Raw genomic sequence first — 20,045 nt, forward strand, 5'->3', positions numbered from 1 at the left:
CTTTCCAAATGACCTAATACCCATTGAGCAGTGTTCAACTGATTAATGTTAGTTGGTTATATACTGATTTAGTGATCAGTTCTCAAAGCTTCAATTTAAATAGAAAAGGAAGTTATGTTGCATGATTAAGTGGAAAGGATATAGCTACTTTAACAACTTTTTGTGCTCTCAGATTGTAAAGAGGAAGGATTTATTTTACAAATAAATTGCTTGTGAAAGAAATTTAATTGGTTAATAAAGTCTCTATCTCTTGCCCCCTAACCAGAATGTCAACTCCAGGAGAACAAGGATCTTGGTTTTCTTACTCAATTCTGTATGTCCAGTACTTAAAACAGTGAGAGCAATGTAACTGATGCACAATAATATTTGTTGAATGAATGAGTACTGACAAATTCCTAAGGGAATGAAGCCAGTTATCTACATGAATAAGGCAGGATCTAGATACTAGTTGGATGCCAGAAGAAGAATATAGAGCGTTCTAATGTGTTTGGCTAGGAACAGACCATATCATGGGCTAATATGATAGAGTAATAAAGGTAGCAATAACCCTGATAAATTCAATATGTTTTTACATAAATCCTGTGCATTAAACTAGTAGCTCACTTGATATGGAGTGTTTGAATCACAGATTGACTTTGCTTATTCGTTCTTCCATTCAGTAAACATTATTGAGCACTGTGCTAGTTATTAGGATAAAAGATGCATTAAAATAATAAAGCCCCTAACTTCCAGGAGCCTCTGTCTCCTAAGTGAAACAAACACCTGTAAAGATAAAATACCTTATATTAAATGGAATAATAATGGTTTTATAGAAACATGGAAGAGGGATACTTAACTTATTATTCAAAAGAGACACTTAACTTATTCAAAAGACATAAATTGAGTTGAGTCATCTTGAGTTTTAGGAGAAATAATTTTTGATTTATGGAGGGGTTGCAAATATAGGACAGAGAGTTCTCCTATACTCTTTATTCAGCTGGTTTAATAATACATAGCTTTGCTATATTGATCAAAACTGAGAAATTAACATTGGTACAATACTGTTAGCTAAACTGCAGACCTTACTTGGACTGCACCATCTTACAACCTTTTGTGCTAAAGGGAAATTGTGTATGAAAGTGCTTTGTAAACAGTAGGCTAAATAGTGGTAGTCTAAGAAGTGCCATCTGGGTGAGCCCAGGGTAGGTCACTGAGGGTGAAAGTTGCATTCTCTGAAGGGAGCTTTAAATAATCTAACCATGAACTCTATTTTATTTTATTTTATTTTGTTTTGTTTTATTTGTTTTTGAGACAGGGTCTTGCTCTGTCACCCAGACTGGAGTGCAGTGGGATGGTTTCAGTTCACTGAAGCCTCAACCTCCTGGGCTCAAGTGATCTGCCCATCCTAGCCTCCTGAGTAGCTGAGACTACAGGCACATGCCACGACACCTGGCTAATTTTGTATTTTTTATAAAGATGATGTTTTATAATGTTGCCCAGGCTGGTCTCAAACTCCTGGGCTCAAGTGATCTGCCTACCTCAGCCTCCCAAAGGGCTGGGATTACAGGCGTGAGCCATGGCGCCCAGCCTGAGCTCTCTATATTTAAATTTCCTTTAATAACATGATCAGTTCCACCCATGAATTTAATTAATTCCTTATGAGTTTGCTATTAAAATAAAATGAGCTATTGATGCTTATTGTGTGTGTGACGGTATCCTATTCAAAGTATGGGATACAGTTCTTTGATTCTCTCACTCCGTCCTGTGGAAGGTAAACTTACCTCGCAGGTGAGAATGAAGTTCACCTAGGTAATAGATGGACTTGGCCAAGCCACAAGACTTTAGGTGGGAAAATTGGAATCAGAACCTGAGTCAACCCAACTTCAAAGCCCATGTTTTCTCCTTTGTGTTGTTTCCTGAGTCAATTTCCTGTGTAGCCCCCATGAATAAGCATTTTCCAAATTATATTTTGTATTGTGCAAAACTTCACTTCCTTTTTTATTCTAAGACTGTGTATTTCATGCTTCAAGGTTTTCTGAGAATTGCAGTATTCTGCAAATTCTCAAAAAATGCTTTTGCTCTTTCTAAGATTTCATGACTTTAAAGAACAGTTACTTTCTTCCTGGCCTTCCTGGTATCAGTCTGTACGATTCTATAATGTTTAGTGTATCTTTTATATTGGCTGCCCTTTCCTTTGAGCATTTTGGTGACTTTTCTTGATAGTTTCCAGCTGCTTTTTTTTTTTTTTGTCTCTCAAGAATGACCAAAAGTATACGTAGTTTTTCAGATATTTGTTATGTTATTTTGTGCCATCTAGATTTATATAACCTAACATTTTCTGGCTTTGTTTTTTAGATATTTATAGATGGTGGTGGTTAAATCAGAGTTAATAATATTAATTTTTAAAATATGCAAAATGCTTTTGTTACTCTTTTTAATTAGGTTTTTACAACTGTATTGAAATAGGTGTGGCAGGTGCTATTTCCCCTCCTTTTTCTGCTCAAGATGATTGAGATTCAGAGTAATTTTGTGACTGCTTCACCCTGCAGACCAAACAAGTAAAACAAGTACTTTACCTACGTTTCCAGTCTCCATTCTTTTTGATAGGGTCTATCAAGCTTATGGCAAAAGCTCAAGATGTTATGTGTAGAGTTCAGTAATTTAAATTCATGGACTTATAAACTATTAACAAAGAATCTGACCTTCTTTCTAAGTAAAAACAAGCAAAACAAAAGGTATTTCTAGTGGAGTGACAGTGTCTTTAGGGATTCATGGGGAATTAATTAAATTCATGGTTGGAACTGATCGTGTTATTAAAGGAAATTAAAATATAGAGAGCTCATGGTTAAATTGCTTAAAGCTCCCTTCAGAGGATGCAAACTTCACCATCAATGCCCTACCCTGGGTTCACCCAGAAGGCATTTCTAGACTACCACTATTTAGCCTACTGTTTACAAAGTACTTTCATACATGATCTCGTTTCAGCACGAAGAAAGTTGTACACAAGGTGGTGCAATCCAAGTAAGGTCTCCAGTGTAGCTAATAGCAGGGTAAGGAAAACGACATGTTGACATGCTAAGTGAGCTTCATTTTGACTTCTTTCATGTAACATTTTTGAGTCTTTGTGCTGAGAAAATTGTATTACATTCTGGAGTCAGTGGATTGTGTCAGAATGTATGGGAAGCAGCTCGCTTTCACTTTCAAAAGATTCTTTAAGGAATTTATGCTTTATGTAAAATAGGGGAGACTACACATTTGGATTCTTTCTTATTGGGATTTCTTTTTGTGTGTTTTATGACACCAAAGGGCACTGACTTCCATCATACAGTTTGACTTCAGAAAACTGTATGGGAAAATGCAGCAGCCTTGTAGTTATATTGGCCACAGAATGTAGTCACAGAATAATGTAGCACCAAGTTTCTTACTGTCAACAATCTGTTTAATTTGATTTTGGTTATTTTCCACCTCTTCAGCAAATTCATGTCACTGGGAACCCTAAGATAAGGAATTTGCCTTCCCTGATCTTTCCTGTGGGGTAGAAGTAAAATGATAAGAATTCAATTGTTAGGTTGTCCATGGACCTGCTTAAGAGTGCAAGGAGGTTTTAAAGGTCCTTAGAAAGTCAAATGTGGACCCTGCTGAAGAAGGAATGCAACGTTGCTTACTTAAAACTGTAGTGAACAGAGAAGAGAGAAATTTAACTTTGATATTGTAGGCCTCAACAAGTAAAGAAGGCTTTCAATCCTGGCAGGTACTAAGGTTTTAGTATCATTCTCTTTAATAAGTCATCTGTGGACAAAAATGAAAAAATCAGAAAGCCATAATTACTAAGAAAGTAGATCTGAATAAATAACAAACAGATTTTAGAAGTCCTGAAAGGACACATTTATTTCAGAATTAGCTCTGCTAAAATTTTTCTTTTTCACAGAAGGAATAAGTTTTAAATGGCTACGTGAAAAATAGATTATAGGGAACTAATGTTCTTAGATCATGACTCAGGGACTTTGTTCATTTATATGCACTACTTAAAAGTTTTCACATAGTTATCATTGTTTAAAACTAATTATAATCAAGTGCTAACTCATCTTACCTGGGAATTTAGTTTAGAACATGTAAGTACATTTCTTCTTTAAATAAAAAAGAGAATTTTAGTGACATAAATTAAATGTAATTCAACTTGAGCAAAGAAGAAATTGTTATAAAGACAAATATTAACATATCAAAATCATGTTAATGTGCTAAATTTACCTAAGCAACACATCAGAACAGAAAAAAAAACTTGACAATAAGAAAATAAGTAAATATATATTAAATTTTTAGTAACTAGATGTTTCTCAATGTTTCTGTTTAACATTTTGGAAGTGAATATGGCTGGTATGTATAACACGTAAGAAAAAAATCCTGTTTTATGACAGTGGAAAAGATCATTTTTATAAGCTTATGTCACATGAAATTTGCTACACATCAATTAGGTAAAATTGTACTGGATCCATTTTAACCCTGTGAGTTGACTGCCTTCAGTGAAGCTTGCTGGACATCTTTATGTCCGAGAGTGAGATGTTCTTATAATTGGGGGCAGCTGTGGTGACAGACTCAATTAGGCGGGCCTGTTGAACACTTACCTTCCAGCTGCTGGCCACGGCGCAGTGATTTGCTCCAGCATTCATTGTCACGCTGTATTGCCTTTACACCTCGAAAGAACAACATTAATCCATTAAGACACTTTTGTTGCTGTATCCTCACGTGGGGGTTATCACATCGCAGTGAACACAGGAGTGAGATACAGCATCGTTCACCCTTGTGGCATTTCGCACATGACAGATAGACAGCTACATAGTTAAAAAGAATTTTTTTAATGCCAGTTGCAAGTACTGTCTTGTTTTATTTCCCCGTAAATCATCCAAGTAGCTCAGAAAATTCAGCAATGTTGCCTATCTACTATATTTCTCAGACTGTCTTTTGCACATGGAATAAGTGCAGAAATAATGTCATGTGGTGTATCCCAGGTTTTGTGAGGAAAATATGGTCCCTATTGATAGATCAATAAATAAAATCTTTAGCACATTGTCTAGTAGTTAAGAACTAGGGCTCTGGAGTCAGACTTCCTGGGTTCAGATACTGACTTGATAGTATACCAGCCACGTGACTATAGACAGGTTACTTTACCTCTCTGTTTCTGTTTCTTCATCTGTAAGTTGGGGATAATGACAGTAATACATATCTGCTGGAGTTACCATAAAACTTAAAAACGTTAATGAGCATAAAGCTCTTAGAACAATGCCACATAGTAGGTACTCAATAAGTATCAGCTATTATTATTCAAAGGCATTTATTGTTGAAAGTACTATATATATATAATACGTATATATGACATACTACTATATATACTATATATAGATATACTATAAATAAAAAAGACTTTAACTTCATCTCATAGGCTTTGAAAATATATTATAGTTTTTTAAGATTTTTATCTTTAGCCCCTAACTGTGAAGTACAGGGCAAAGAACTATATAGAAAAGGGAGATTGCTGATTTCAATAAATAACTAATTTCAATTATCAGGGTGAAAAATTATCTTACCTAATAAACCTGCATTCATTTTCCCTTGTAGAATTTTACAGTATTGTAAATTTCTCACAGACAAATGTGGAGAGGCGATTTGGTTTATAAAGCTCATTATAAGAACAAAAAAATTTACTGTAGTGGCTATGAAATGGAGTGATCTTTCCCAGATCTTTTTTTTTTTTTTGAGACGGAGTCTCGCTCTGTCGCCCAGGCTGGAGTGCAGTGGCGCAATCTCGGCTCACTGCAAGCTCCGCCTCCCGGGTTCACGCCATTCTCCTGCCTCAGCCTCTCCTAGTAGCTGGGACTACAGGCGCCCGCCACCACGTCCGGCTAATTTTTTTTTGTATTTTTAGTAGAGACGGGGTTTCACCGTGGTCTCGATCTCCTGACCTCGTGATCCGCCCGCCTCGGCCTCCCAAAGTGCTGGGATTACAAGCGTGAGCCACTGCGCCCAGCCTTTTCCCAGATTTTTAATCTGCTGTCCTTCTCTCCATTTTCTGCCTCCACTTCAAACTTTGTAGAAAAACAACTAGGTATGGTAAAAAGTCCTAGGTTTAAGTTTTGGTTCTGCAGCTTGTTAGACTTACGACAGTAAGTTCCCCTATCAGTTTCCATCTCCTCACCTGTAAATGGAAACAATCATTATGTACCTTACGTGAAATGCATACCAGAACTGTTGCAGATGAAAGGAGATATGACCAAATGGTAACTTTGGGGATATGTAGTGACAACAAGGCACATTAACAGTTAAGGGAGCAAACCAGCATCCTGTAGACAGTGGTCAATCAATGGAGAAGAGCAACTTTGACTTGAGGGCACAGGAGGCATGGTGGCTGACAGTTATAATCCCAGCACTTTGGGAGGCTGAAGCAAGAGGATTCCTTGAAGAGGATTGCTTGAAGTGTTTGAGACCAGCCTGGACCACATGAATGTCTGTATACAAACAAAACAAAACAAAAAGCCCAGCGTGGCAGTGTGTGCCTGTGCCTATGGTCCCAGCTATGTGAGAGCGAAGGCAGGAGGATCACTTGAGCTTAGGATTCCGAGGCTGCAGTAAGCTATGATCACATAGCGTGAGTGACAGAGTGAGACTCCGCCTCCAAAAAAAAAAAAAAAGCGGAGAAGGTAATGTGCTCTTCTTGCAATAATACAAGAACCATCTGAGCACGCTGGGTAGACTCTGAAATTAGGTGAAATAAGTGAGCTAGCAAGGAACATGACCAGGGTCTCAGCTGAGGCAGGGTCCAGTTTGAGAGTTCTCCGACAGTGATGTCCGGATAAGAGAAATACAGAACATGAAAACTTCAAAGTAAAGATAATACGACTTACTTGACCATTTTCCAGTTGGATTTACCTGTCATTTTTGTTAGTGTCTGATGGCAGAGCAGCGTAAGAGTCCTAGCCCAGTGGCATGCAGAACACAAGCAATGTCACAGGGCCCCACGATTCCAAATAATAAAAAGACATAGAGAAGATAGATGGGGCCTCTGGAATCATTTTGCACCTGGGTTTCTTCTTTGTCAGTGTCTTCCAGATTCTTCCTCATCCTTTCAGCAGACACTTGAAGTCCTACTTTGGGTTAGGAGAGCCTGAGATCCTGTATATCTTCCATCCAATAAATTTAGAAATTTCGATGTTTAGGTATAGTATCAATCAAAATGGACAATACACAGTCAGGAAATAGCCTAACCCTCCAAATAGGGGCTGTGACCCCCTACTATGAACTCACTGACCCTTGTTTGATTTAGTAGGGATAAATTCCTTGAATGGCCCTCTGTTTGTACATGTGGGTTTTTTTGTTCTGTTTTGTTTTGTTTTTTGAGACGGACTCTTGCCCTGTCACCCAGGCTGGAGTGCAGTGGCGTGCCCACTGCAATCTCCGCCTCCCCAGTTCAAGTGATTCTCATGCCTCGGCCTCCCTAGTAACTGGGATTACAGATGTGTGCCACAATGCTTGGCTAATTTTTGTATTTTTAGTAGAGATGGGGTTTCACCATGTTGGTCAGGCTGGCCTTGAACTCTTGATCTCAAGTGATCCATCTGCCTCGGCCTCCCAAAGTGCTGGGATTGCAGGTGTGAGCCACCAGTGCCCAGCCCTCTACATGTTTTTTAAATGCAGTCAGTTGAGTATGGTTTTCAGATGGAGAATATGGTTAATCATCTTCAATGGCCTTAGCATAAGCATACTGTTTAACTGAGCTGATTGTGGCTCATACCCTCAAATCAAATATCTTAAAGAATCATACTGTTTCAGTCATTGTGTAGCAGTTAATTGTGAGAAGTGAAACTTGGAGGACATCCGTATGTAAAATCTCCCACCAAAGGAAACCAATATGTTCGGGAAATTAAAATGAAGCACTAGTAAGAAGCCAACTCTGGCGGTAGTGGCACCACTATGATGAGTGTTAGAAGTAAAATGCTGAAATAGTGCCCCCAGTTTTATTCTTTTCTGTTGTATAATGACACGTTCTATGCATGTGATGTGCTTGCAAAGAAATTATTCAGTAGTTCATATACACATCGTTGCATTACATAAGGAGTTGGACATGGAACTGCTAGAATGGAATTTCCAGAGTCCAGCCATCTTAACCCTACTTTGAAGCCTATTCCCAGCGTGTTTGCTGGTTGGCTTTAGTTTGCTGCCAGTGGTAAACAGAGTCAGCTTGAGAATATATTGTAACAAAATACTGAATTTTATGGCAACTTTTATTTCAAATGAAGGTGCCATCCTCCTTCCTCAATAGGCAGGGACAAATAGCAACTCCATTCCAGCTCACAGGGAACTCTATTTAACTTGAATCAAGAACATTCTGTCTGAAGCCTGATTCAGCTAGAGCACAGGGTGGGGTAAGCACATCACCACAGGTGGCAACAAATAATGATCTTGTTGGGCGATTCGGGATGTAACTCAACATCACCCACTGCATCAGTAGCAGGACATTAAAACCTAGGTGCATTCCGAAATACCGTTACCACTAGAATGTGCTGCCTTTTACACAGCTATATTTACACATTTTCATCTGATAAGACAAACTTTCCCTTTTATAGCCAAATTTGTGAGTGCAGCTCAGAAGAGAAGACCAGATGGAAGAGCACAAAGTTTATCCACTCTGTTGCAGGACTGTAATCAACTTCGTGAGATAGTACAAGGAGGGAGAAATATGATCGGGGGAGTTTTGGAGACACTCCATAGTAATTTATCTACTTCTAACATGACTATTAACCAAAGGACATCCTGCATAGAGGATTGATTAATGGTATTCGTGTGGTTTTCATTAGCTAACATAATTGTCAGTCACCGGTTGTCACTGTGGGATCTGCACATGTGTGATGGTGGGCTTTTTACACATTTATGCAGGGAAGACTTAGCTGGGATCATAGCTGAAAGCTCATTGTTACTTGATAATATTTTGCAGGTTTCCTGTGTAATTTGTTCAATGTGTTGAGGCTCTTCAGATTAGCTGCACAAACGTGGAGAGTAAAGATACGAGCTAGCTTTGCATTGTCAGATCCTTCAGAGACCAGAAATAACAACTTATCTAGTGTCACATGCCATCAGCATATCTCTGCAGCATACACATGCTAAAATTTGTTTCCTGTTCTTAACAATACAGTACAATATTTGATGTAGCTGCACGGATAATATTTGAAAAATAAGGGCACAGTAGATGATTAAAACAAGAGGATTGCTTAGATGAATGAGGTTTTTTTTTGGAAATTTATTTTGCCCTTACCACAAGTATTTATTCACTCATTAAATTATTGGAATAAATGAACATGTTGCATTGAGTTTTTGGGGTGGTCAGAATATGAAATATAAGTATTTTTGGATTATAACCACATTTTTTTCCTAACTTGTGTGACATAGCAAATAGGAAAAGCAGAGTACAAAAGTAGACTTTGGAAGTATACTTCGTATACCTGCATGTTTTGAGTTAGAATCAGAAGAGTATATTTGTGATCTTTTAAAATCTTTGAAAACACTTAAAACCTGTAAAAAGAAGTATTCAAAAGAAGCGCCTGTGAAATGTGTGGCATTGCTCTGACGGCATTTGCATGTCTCTTCTAAAAGACTGTTCCTTGCACTTGACTGTGTGCCTCTGTTGATGCATTTCTAAGGGTGTGGATATGTTTATATTAATGTCAAGCAAGTTTGAAATAGATTTAGGCACAGACTGCTTAAAACTTGCTCTGTTATTAAATTGTTTCAGGGTGTGGAACTACCGCCTCTCTAGAAACATGTAGAAAGCAAAATTATGAACTGCGGTAGACCAAATACAATTAAATCATGCTTAAGATTTTCGGAACACCTCCTGCATTTGAAGCATTAACTTACCCTTGAGCTTGCCTTCAACCAGTTTTTAATTAACAGAGCTTTTATGCTTAGATAAGACTTGCAAGACAAGTAAAAATGTTTTTGCACTTTTAAAATTTGAGTACTTAGTTAACAAGAATTGACCCTAAGTTTAGGAACTACCATTGACCTTATAAAGTTATTCCTGGGTATTAGAAGATACTTGGTGAATAGGTTTTATTTCAGTGAAATAAATGAGATTGTTTCATGTGAGTAAACCATATGCCTGAGAAACATGTATACATTGAAAATGAATTCTATTAACAGATAGCTATTTATATAATCTCTGACAAAAAATTTACTCTGTTGAAAATTGACTCATTATGGGTAGATGAAAAAAATCATACAAACTACATGGGCTCAAATATTAGTTTGCACTTTTATAAGAATCTGTGAAATATTCAGGGCTATTCCAGTAGTCCTGGAAGACAAAAAGTTTGAAATAATATCCACAAAGACAAAAAAAGGTTTAAAAGTTTTGCCCTATGTCCTTGATACTTGAATTTGAGCTCTGCCCTGAGTAAGTGAGAAACTTTGTATAGTCCTTGTCTAGAAGGTACCACTGACAGCAGAACACCCAGAGGTCAAGGATGCAATTGTGCAGCTCTGTTGTTAGTATACAGATGTGTTTCTTCACTTATGCTATGGAGGATTTTGAGTTACCAACTTAAGAGAGCTGTTTTCTGAAAACCTGGATATCCTCATGTCATAGAAGTTACCCCAGAAGGATGCAGCAGGCACATTATTACACCTGGACCTCTAGGGATGCAAAGTTAGAGTAGCTATGAGCTTTTCCACATCTGATGGATTTGAAACTATGTGCAAGAGAGAGAAATTCAGGCTGGTCACTAGAGGTATCCTTGAACCCCACACATCGAGAAATGTTCATACGTCAGGGTCAGCTTAGGAGGGGGTATTTTAGCTAAGAAGGACCTTGGATCTGAAGGTCTCTGCGTCATTGCATTGTAGATCATCTCATAAGGCAAGGGATGTACCACTCCGCGTATGGACCCCAAAGAAAAGGAGAAATGTTGACCTGCCCAATGAGTGATTGGTTTCCTTCCATCAAAAGACCTAGTGGGGTGGAGCCCTGAAGTCATGATTGTGAGGATGAACCATATGAGCATTTCAATGCAATACCGCTTGCAGAATTTAAATGATTTAAATGAATTTAAATGTTATCATTATTAATTAAATTTAACTTATAAATTATTAACTCAAATATTTACAAGAATTTCTTTCATGACTGCAAATTAACCAAGACTTTAAAAATACTTAATGACATGAACATAAAGAAGCAAACCATAGACACCAGAACCTCCTTGAGAGCAGAGGGTGAAAGGAACGTGACGTTTGAGAACTACCAATTAGGTACTATGCTTATTACTTGGACGATGAAATCATCCGTGCAGCAAACCCCTGCAACAATTTACCCATATAAAAATCTGCACATGTACCCGCTGCACCTAAAATAAAAGTTAAAAAGAAAAAAAGAAAAAAGAACAGACTAATGCACACACACACACACACACACACACACACACATGCATACTTAATGAAGCCTAGGTCTTTTATCTAATGGCAGAAATATCAGATGAGAAAGGCAGAAAATCAGAGATAGACCAAAGCTCCTGATTTTTTTTTCCTCTGTATGTGTTAGTATGTATATGTATAAACGTATTTCTATTTGCTAAACCATCTAAAGTTTAGTTGAAGACATCATGACATTTCACCCCTAAATGCTTAAGCAGATATTGTCTAAGAACAAGGAGATTCCTTTGCGTAACCACAATGCAGTGCTCCCGCTTGAGAAATTTAATTTTGATACAATATTTTTATTCACATTTCCCCAGTAGTCCCAAAAATATCCTATATAGCTCTTTTTCCTTTGGAGCAGGATCCAATCAGTAGCTCCACATTGCATTGACTTGCCATGTCTCTTTAATCTCCTTTAATCTAGATCACATTCACAGTCTTCTTTTGTTATTTATTACATTGATTTTAAAGCCTACTTCAGCTGTTTTGTAGAATATCTCTCATTTTGAATTTGTCGTATTATTTCCTCATGTTTGAAATCAAGATCCCTAATACAGAAATAAGAAATAAACTAATGAAGATAGAAGGTGAGGAGGAAGGAGAGATGAGCTAGAGAGAGAAAAGAAAAGAGGGAATTAGAGAAAAGAAGGAAAGAGAGAGGCAAACTGATTTTATGATAAAATGTTTATCAAAGTGGAAGAAAACAAAGTCTCCATAGATTTATGTTTAGACTATATTGATAAGCAAATATATGGAGTGGTAAGTGGGGAAACATGGTCCTTAAAGCGAAGGTATCTGAAGTACAGTTGACACTCAGACAATGCAGGCATTAGGAGTGCCAATCCCCTGTGTGGTCAAAAACTTAAGTATAACTTTTGACCCCCCAAACCTAACTACTAATAGCCTACTGTTGACTGAAAGTCTTATCGATAATACAGTTGATTAATAAATATTTTTAACTTATATGTATTATATATGGTATTCTTATAATACAGTAACATAAAGAAATTATTACAAGGAAGAGAAAATATATTTACTATTCATCAGGTGAAAGTGGATCATTATAAAGGTCTTCATCCTTGTCATCTTCATGTTGAGTAGGCTGAGGAGGAATAGGAAGAAGGGGGCGTTAGTCTTGCTATCTCAGGGGCAGCAGAGAAGAAAATTCATGTATAAGGCATTTTGCTTACAGGCAAGGGAATAAACCTTGGAAGTTCTTGTGTGTTCCCAAGTTAAATGTAAAATCCAGACGGGTGAAGAATTCAAACTAGTTATTTCAGTTTATACATATATTAATGAGGCAATGTATTTTTCTTAATATATGTAAACCAGTTTTTTTGGTGTCATTTAGCGCCAGCATATTTGTTTCATTAAAACCCTTCACCAGGCCATTGGCTCACACCTGTAATCCCAACATTCTGGGAGGCCAAGGCAGGCGGATTGTTTGAGCCCAGGATGTGGAGACCAGCCTGGCTAACATGGCGAAACTCTGTCTCTACAAAAAATACAACAATTAGCCAGGCATGGTGGCATGCACTTCTGGTTCCAGTTACTCGGGAGGCTGAGGTGGGAGGGTCCCTTGAGCCCAATAGGTGGAGGTTTCAGTGAACCATGATCATGCCACTGCACTCCAGCCTGTGCAGCCGAGCAAGATCCTGTCTAAATAAATAAATAAATAAATAAATCTCATCACCAGGCTCACAAAATTAAAAATGGTCTTAAGGAGTTAACAGAAATATGTAGACACTATTTCAGATACATGATAATTTATTCTGTTTTTAAAAACCTGCAAAACAGAGATTCATGAACCACATTTTAAAAAGACTTCTATGAAAGCTCTTCAGAAAAAAATATTTTCAAGCTGTCAAAAAAAAAAAAAAAAAAAAAAGAACCAGACAAAATAATCAGGTATCAAGGGCTAGGAACAGCTAAAATAAGTTTTCTAATTTGCCAGTGTGTCTACTACATTAAATGCCTGCTTCTCCACCTCATCTCCCAGCCACCAAATAAATAAAAAGGGGGATATGTAACTGTAGGGGTACTGCTAAGAAATCACAGCATTCAAATGATTTTTTTCTGAAATTTATTGGAAACTTCATATGTTCATTCTTGACATTTTTAGGATTTACTTGGCAAGGGCAGAATTGTAGAAAAACAAATAGAGTTCCCTGAGTAGGAAAGGTCCTCTATTTCCTGTTCATGGTTAGGTGACCCTGATTACTGTCCTTGGAGTCTTGAGCCCCTTACCCGGTGAATAATTAGGTACTGAATCAGGGAGGTACAGACTCATTTGCCTGGGTTTGTTTTCTGGGAGTTCCTGTTTAACATTCCTGAACTGGAGCAGAAGTAGATTTTGTAGCTGGCTTTTCTGAGACTCAGAGGAAACTGAGAGTTATTGAATTCTCAGGTTCTGTGATGTTTGTTGATTATTAAGTGAAATGATGTGTACAGAGGAAAATTTATTCATCTATGCTTTTAAGAAATGTCTATGATAAACAGAATTAGACATACTATATAGAATTGCGTAACACACCACCACATGTCCGTATTACCCAGCTTCCACAGTTATCAGCTTCTTGGTAATTGTTTTTCACCTTTATGCCTATCCATTCCCCACCACCATATTATCTTGAAGCAAATCTCAGATATTATAACATTTTATCTGTAAGTATTTCAGTAGATATTTTTAAGCAGTCTTGCTTAAAATAAGAATGGTATGTAGGTGTTTAATTTATTCTCCAAGTTAATGCATAATTTAAGTACTCACAGTCCCTGTTGAGACTATTTAGATGCACTAAATCCAATCAAAGAGAGAATTTGTTTCGAGTAGTGGTCATCTGGAATGGTTCATTCATTGTGTATGGGATAGCAACTATGTAGGTCCAGTCAAAGAGTGATAGCATCAGAGAATTTCTGTCTTGAAGAAAGGAGCCATTGTTAAGATTGATGGTTTTTCTGTGTTCTATGGTCCCCTCTGATGACAGGATAGTGAAATGAGCCCTAGCTCCGAGTACCCACAAACTTTGTAACCATGGATAAAGTCAGCCACTTACTTATCTCTGAAATTAAACTTCCCGATTTTAAAAATGGATGTGATGCTTCCTGCGCCTATTCACAGAACTGTGATACACTGTGATTTGGGATGTGAACATGCTTTAAAAATAATGGCCCGGTTACATATTCTCCTTTTTATTTTTTATTTTATTTTTTAAATTTCTTTTTGAAACAGAATCTCACTCTGTTGCCCAGGCTGAAGTGCAGTGGTGGGATCACGGCTCACTGCAGCATTGACCTCCTGGGCTCAGGTGGTCTTTCCACCTCAGCCTCCCAGGTAGCTGGCACTACAGGCACATGCCACCATGCCAGGCTAATTTTTGTATTTTCATAGAGGTGGGGTTTCACCATGTTGCCCAAACTGGTCTCCAACTTCTGAGCTCAAGTGATTCTCCTGCCTCAGCCTCCCGAAGTTGGGGGATTACAGGCGTGAGCCACCGCGCCCGGCCTACATATGCTCCTTTAACACAGGCTTTTGGCTCTTTGAAATTACCAACATTCAGGATTCTTAATGGCATCAGAGAATATAAAGCTTGAAGAAGTAACTATCTAGAATTTTTTAAGGAATAATTTTCTAATCTTGGTTCTCTCTTTTCTTCTGAGTATATTTTATTTGGGCATTTTATTTTTCTCCAAGATGAGATCCATTTTCGTTCATCCATTTTGAAATTGTTTTTCGCTCTGTTAATAAAACCTTTGGAATGGTGCCTTGATCAGGCTAACTCCAGATTAAATGTTTCTCTTTGAAAGATTGCCTGCTGATCAGAATTGTTTTTCGTTCTCTTTTCTTCTTTTAGCCTTGCCTCCCCGATTGAAAGAGATGAAAAGCCAGGAATCGGCTGCAGGTTCCAAACTAGTCCTTCGGTGTGAAACTAGTTCTGAATACTCCTCTCTCAGATTCAAGTGGTTCAAGAATGGGAATGAATTGAATCGAAAAAACAAACCACAAAATGTCAAGATACAAAAAAAGCCAGGGTAAGTATAATGCATAAAATAGTAGAGACTGCCCCCAGCAATAAGATAACATATAAATGTTATTTAGACCCTAATAAGTGAATTTTCTATCAGAAACATAGATAATAAGTGAAAAGCTGTTTCATTATATAATGACAAAAAATCATGTTATCGCATAGGCAAGAATTCTTGTGGTTCTTACATCTTATTGATGAAGGAAATAAAGGATGGCTGGAGAAAGAACTGTAGGAAGTAAGAAGAGATGGAAGGAAAGAAGGAAGAGAGCATTAGTGGTAGATGCTGTCATAGTAATAGATCCTAAAATTCAATTTCTTGGCCGGGACGGTGGCTCACAACTGTAATCCCAGCTCTTTGGGAGGCCAAGGAGGGCAGATCACCTGAAGTCAGGAGTTTGAGACCAGCCTGGCCAACATGGTGAAACCCTGTCTCTACTAAAAACACAAAAAGTAGCTGGGAGTGGTGGGTGCCTGTAATCCCAGCTACTTGGGAGGCTGAGGCAGGAGAATCACTTGAACCCAGGAGGCGGAGGTTGCAGTGAGCCAAGAGCACGCCACCGCACTCCAGCCTGGGCAACAGAGGGAGACTCCACCTCAAAAAAAAAATGCGATTTCTTTAAAATAAGACAAATGCATATGATAATTTAGAGTACCAGTGCCTTACACAGTTAAAATCACAACTTCATTGTAAAGCTCAGATTTATGGAAAGAATTGGAATGTAACCAGTTGAATTCAGACTATTTTTTAACAAGGGGTTAATGATATAATTTTATCTAATAAGAATTTTTAACTGACACTGCTGATAAAGCACATCATCACTCTAGCAGATTTTAAAATTAGGTAATGTTAGGTAGCGAGAATTTTACATGTTCCTACCCTCCCCGAGGAGGTCCATATTTGATAGGGCTTCATGTGACTCCTGTAACATCTTGGTGGATGCATTCTGTATCTACTCTAAAATGATGCTCTGTTATCATCCCTACACTCTTCATTCTTATTTACTTCCTTACTTAAGAATCATTTCTTCTAATACCAAACTACATTTTGAAATCAGAGAAGAGATAAGTAGGTTGGATTTTTGCTTCTAAGGAGTCCTTTAATCAATGTGACATGTATAATAGTGGTTCTAAACTCAAAGGTGACATTTTCTGCACTCACATCTCACAGGGTTCCAGTGAACCCCCAAGTATGGTAACAGAAGCAACAGAACAATCTCCTATACTTTGATTTTATAGGACATTAACCAGAAAGTTGTTACACATTCATGAGCAAAGTGATTACAATGAGAATTAAATTTAATCTTATCAAAGATTTTGCTCTGATGACTGTAGTTTTTTTTTCTAGTTTCTGTGGTTTTATTAGCTACATACTTACTTTATTAACTACATGTTGACTCTAGTTATTGATCATGTCAGATAGATCTATAGCTTTGGAAGTATAATAAAGTGTAAAAGAAAGGGTTGTATCACTTTCTGCAGCAGGTGGTACTTCAAAGATACAAAATATAATACTGTAAAGAGACATGGCATTTTTATACCTAATATTACTTATTTTTTTACATTATTCCAATATGTAGCAGTTCAACAACACATGACAACTATATTATTTTGCAGATTAGGAAATTGAGGGTCAAAAAAGTGTTCTACTCTGCCTCAAGTCATATAACTAGTAAGAGACTCAGTGAGAGCTGAGTTTATTATTGTTATACCCATTAAAAAATGTAATATACTTAGAATGAAGGAAGTTTCTTCCTGTAGATCATAGCGGTAATGAATGGTTAAAGTTAGATTTGAAATAGATCTGACTCTAAGTCTCATGTTTAACAGCATATGTGCACGAGGGGAGGAGGAAATACAATGAATGAATTGAAAAGATAAGTATGATTCTTATAAAGAAGTTTAACAGGATAAAAAAATACTCCTAGATTTTGGATGGAATCGATTTTGGTGTTTGCTTTTCATCAGACAAGTTAGTAAGAAATGAATTTATCTCTACATGCAGGGTAATGTCTCATTTATTTCTATGTGGCTGTCAAAGGATACCAGTAATATTTAAGTGCCCATGAAAGGTTTTATGCTAGGACTGTGGAGAAATTAAAGAGGTATAGGGCATTACAATCTCTGTGCCCAGGGGCGGGGGTCATAAGATTGTATAGAGATTATCTAGTTCAGTCTTATATGAAACATGGGAATTCTGGAAGTTATGTGTTGAAACACTGTTAGAGCAGGGGAGGAGGAAGGGAGGGAGGAGAATTTCATCTAGAAGAAAGCATGTCACATTGCAGATATTCAATCTGATGCCACCTGGAGAGAAGCAAATGAAGTTCGGTAGATAAGATGAGAAAATGAATTTTTTAAAAAAGTGAACTGACTAGAATGAATAGGCTTTAGAAAAGGTACATGTATACTTAAAGAGGTAATTTGTTATATGGCTTCGATGACATATAAAAGTATCGTTAGTATTCAGAAAAGTGTTTTCATATTGGCTTCATAGGTCCAGACAGCTAAGAGCACTGTCTACATATTAATAAAATCCCATTATACCAGAAAGGGCAATAGTCAGAAATTACTTCTTTTAAACAATAGTCTTGCTGGAAAGAATTAAATGGGGAAAAATGTATTGAAGTGATGCAACCATAAATCACTCGCAGCAAAACAGTTAACATATTTGATCTAAAAATAAGACATACTTTGTATAGAGTGGACAGGTATTTGATAAGTGATCATCTTATCAGTTTTTAGAATTGGGTATTTTGTCATTTCTAAAATTGTGTCTTTTTATAAAAAAAAGCATTGTCAGTTTTTTTAAGATTAAAGGATCCAACTGAATCTAAATTTAATTAGCATTTGCAAGGTATTCTATTATTTCAATTTATCCTGTAAATATAAGTAGAAGGAATATAATTATTGTTTTACCCATTTAAAACATTAATATCCTGAAAATGAAGGAAGCTGAGTTTCTTCCTGTAGATCATACTGGTAATGAATAGTTAAACTTAGATTTGAAATAGGTCTGACTCTGTCTTGTGTTTTTTCAACAGACGTTTGTGATTTTGCTACATAAAGTCAGAAGTCAGAACACAGGGCTCTGGCATGCTTAGGATATGTCTTTAATTAAAAGATTCTTATTTTTCAGATTCATTTATATATTACTATTAATGATTTTTAATTACTAAGATATTCAGACTATTAGTGTTTTGCAGTGGTTAGTTGGTTACTTGACTTAAACTTTTCTTAGGCTATGATCAACCAAGCAGAGGTGAAGTTTAGTTTGAGGCGTAAGATTTTTCTGGGATTCTCTTTATTTAAATACATTGACTGTTTCCCAGTCCTTAGTCTTGACTTCTTTTTCACACTTCTTATAATCTAGATTATGCATAGCAGCCAGCATATCCTTTTAATCCCTTGGTGTTTAATGGAACAATTTCATTATGCAATTTCTATTATTTTGTAAAATCTTACCCTTCTTTTGCCCACAGTCCTACTAAAAACTACATTCCTACATGTTCTTCGTATGATTTTTGAATTCCCATTGAGCCTTTGTTTATTTGGCTAACCCATGTGTGGGATCAATGAAAAGAAATGGAAACTACCCTCATGTTATATGTCTGCTTATGTCTTTGTTCTTGTTTTCTTTGACTGGTGGATGATTTTGATCAAGAAAACTGGTTAAAAAGCTTGGCGTGTGACAGATTCATATGTGAGGACTGGCAGATTGACCTCATTTAAATACCTGTTCTATCTTAGCTTTATTAAAGGCTGGCTTCCTATTATTTGTATGTTTCACACACTTTTGGACACCCTTAATTATGCCTCAGCTCTTACATATTTTAATTTTGTTTAAAATTGGCTCTCATTGGTTTATTCACATTGGACAAATATTACAATTATTTCCTCTATTTTTAATGGTTGCTTTTTTTGACTTTATAATGGAAAAAGTTTATGTGCATTTTTTTCCCATATTAGCTGAGCAACTCTGGCAGATCACTTGAACTTTATATATAATGAAATCTCAATGTTCTTATGTAGAAAATGGGAATCCTCAGTGGCATTCCATGTGGTTTATGTGAGGCACTTGGTACAGTGACTGGTTCTGTTGCTTAAGAAGCCTCTCTTTTAGCCAAGCACAGTGGTGTGTACCTGCAGTCCCAGCTACTGCGGATCTCTTGAGCGCAGGAGTTCAAGACCAGCCTGGGAAACATAGCAAGACCCCGTCTCTATACTTAAAAAAAAAATCATAATTTCCTCTTTCACTTCTTTGTCCTTTTCACGATGATCAGTTTTACACCATCTGAAGCAGTGTTGGACACACACACACACACACAAACACTGTCTATATAATTCCTTAGGGGTCAGGGAACCAAAACTGTATAAACAGAAGAGTTCTTCCCTATATGTGTTTAAGTTGCCTTAGCCTGTAACTATGGTAGAATAATCGAGTTAAAATAAAACTAAACTAAATAATAGCTAATGGAACCTTGAATTCACCTTGTAAGTGAGCACTCAGTAAAAAACACAGTGTACTTTCTGATATTAAAAAAATGAAAAGGAAATTAATATTCAGAACTTTTTTCTTCAAATTAC

At 36.9% G+C, this 20,045-nt stretch overlaps 1 protein-coding gene across 4 annotated transcripts in view; it reads left to right on the top strand.

The window, feature by feature from the left end:
* Window positions 1–20,045, top strand: part of NRG1 (neuregulin 1) — a 1,126,614-nt gene that overhangs the window by 930,962 nt on the left and 175,607 nt on the right. For all 4 annotated transcript variants that reach the window (XM_030817079.1, XM_003269551.3, XM_003269550.3 and 1 more), the window contains exon 2: window positions 15,288–15,465. In XM_030817079.1, coding sequence (XP_030672939.1) covers window positions 15,288–15,465 — 178 coding nt within the window. The remainder of the gene's footprint in view (window positions 1–15,287; window positions 15,466–20,045) is intronic.

This window comes from Nomascus leucogenys, chromosome 8, assembly GCF_006542625.1.
Source record: "Nomascus leucogenys isolate Asia chromosome 8, Asia_NLE_v1, whole genome shotgun sequence".
NCBI lineage: Eukaryota > Metazoa > Chordata > Mammalia > Primates > Hylobatidae > Nomascus > Nomascus leucogenys.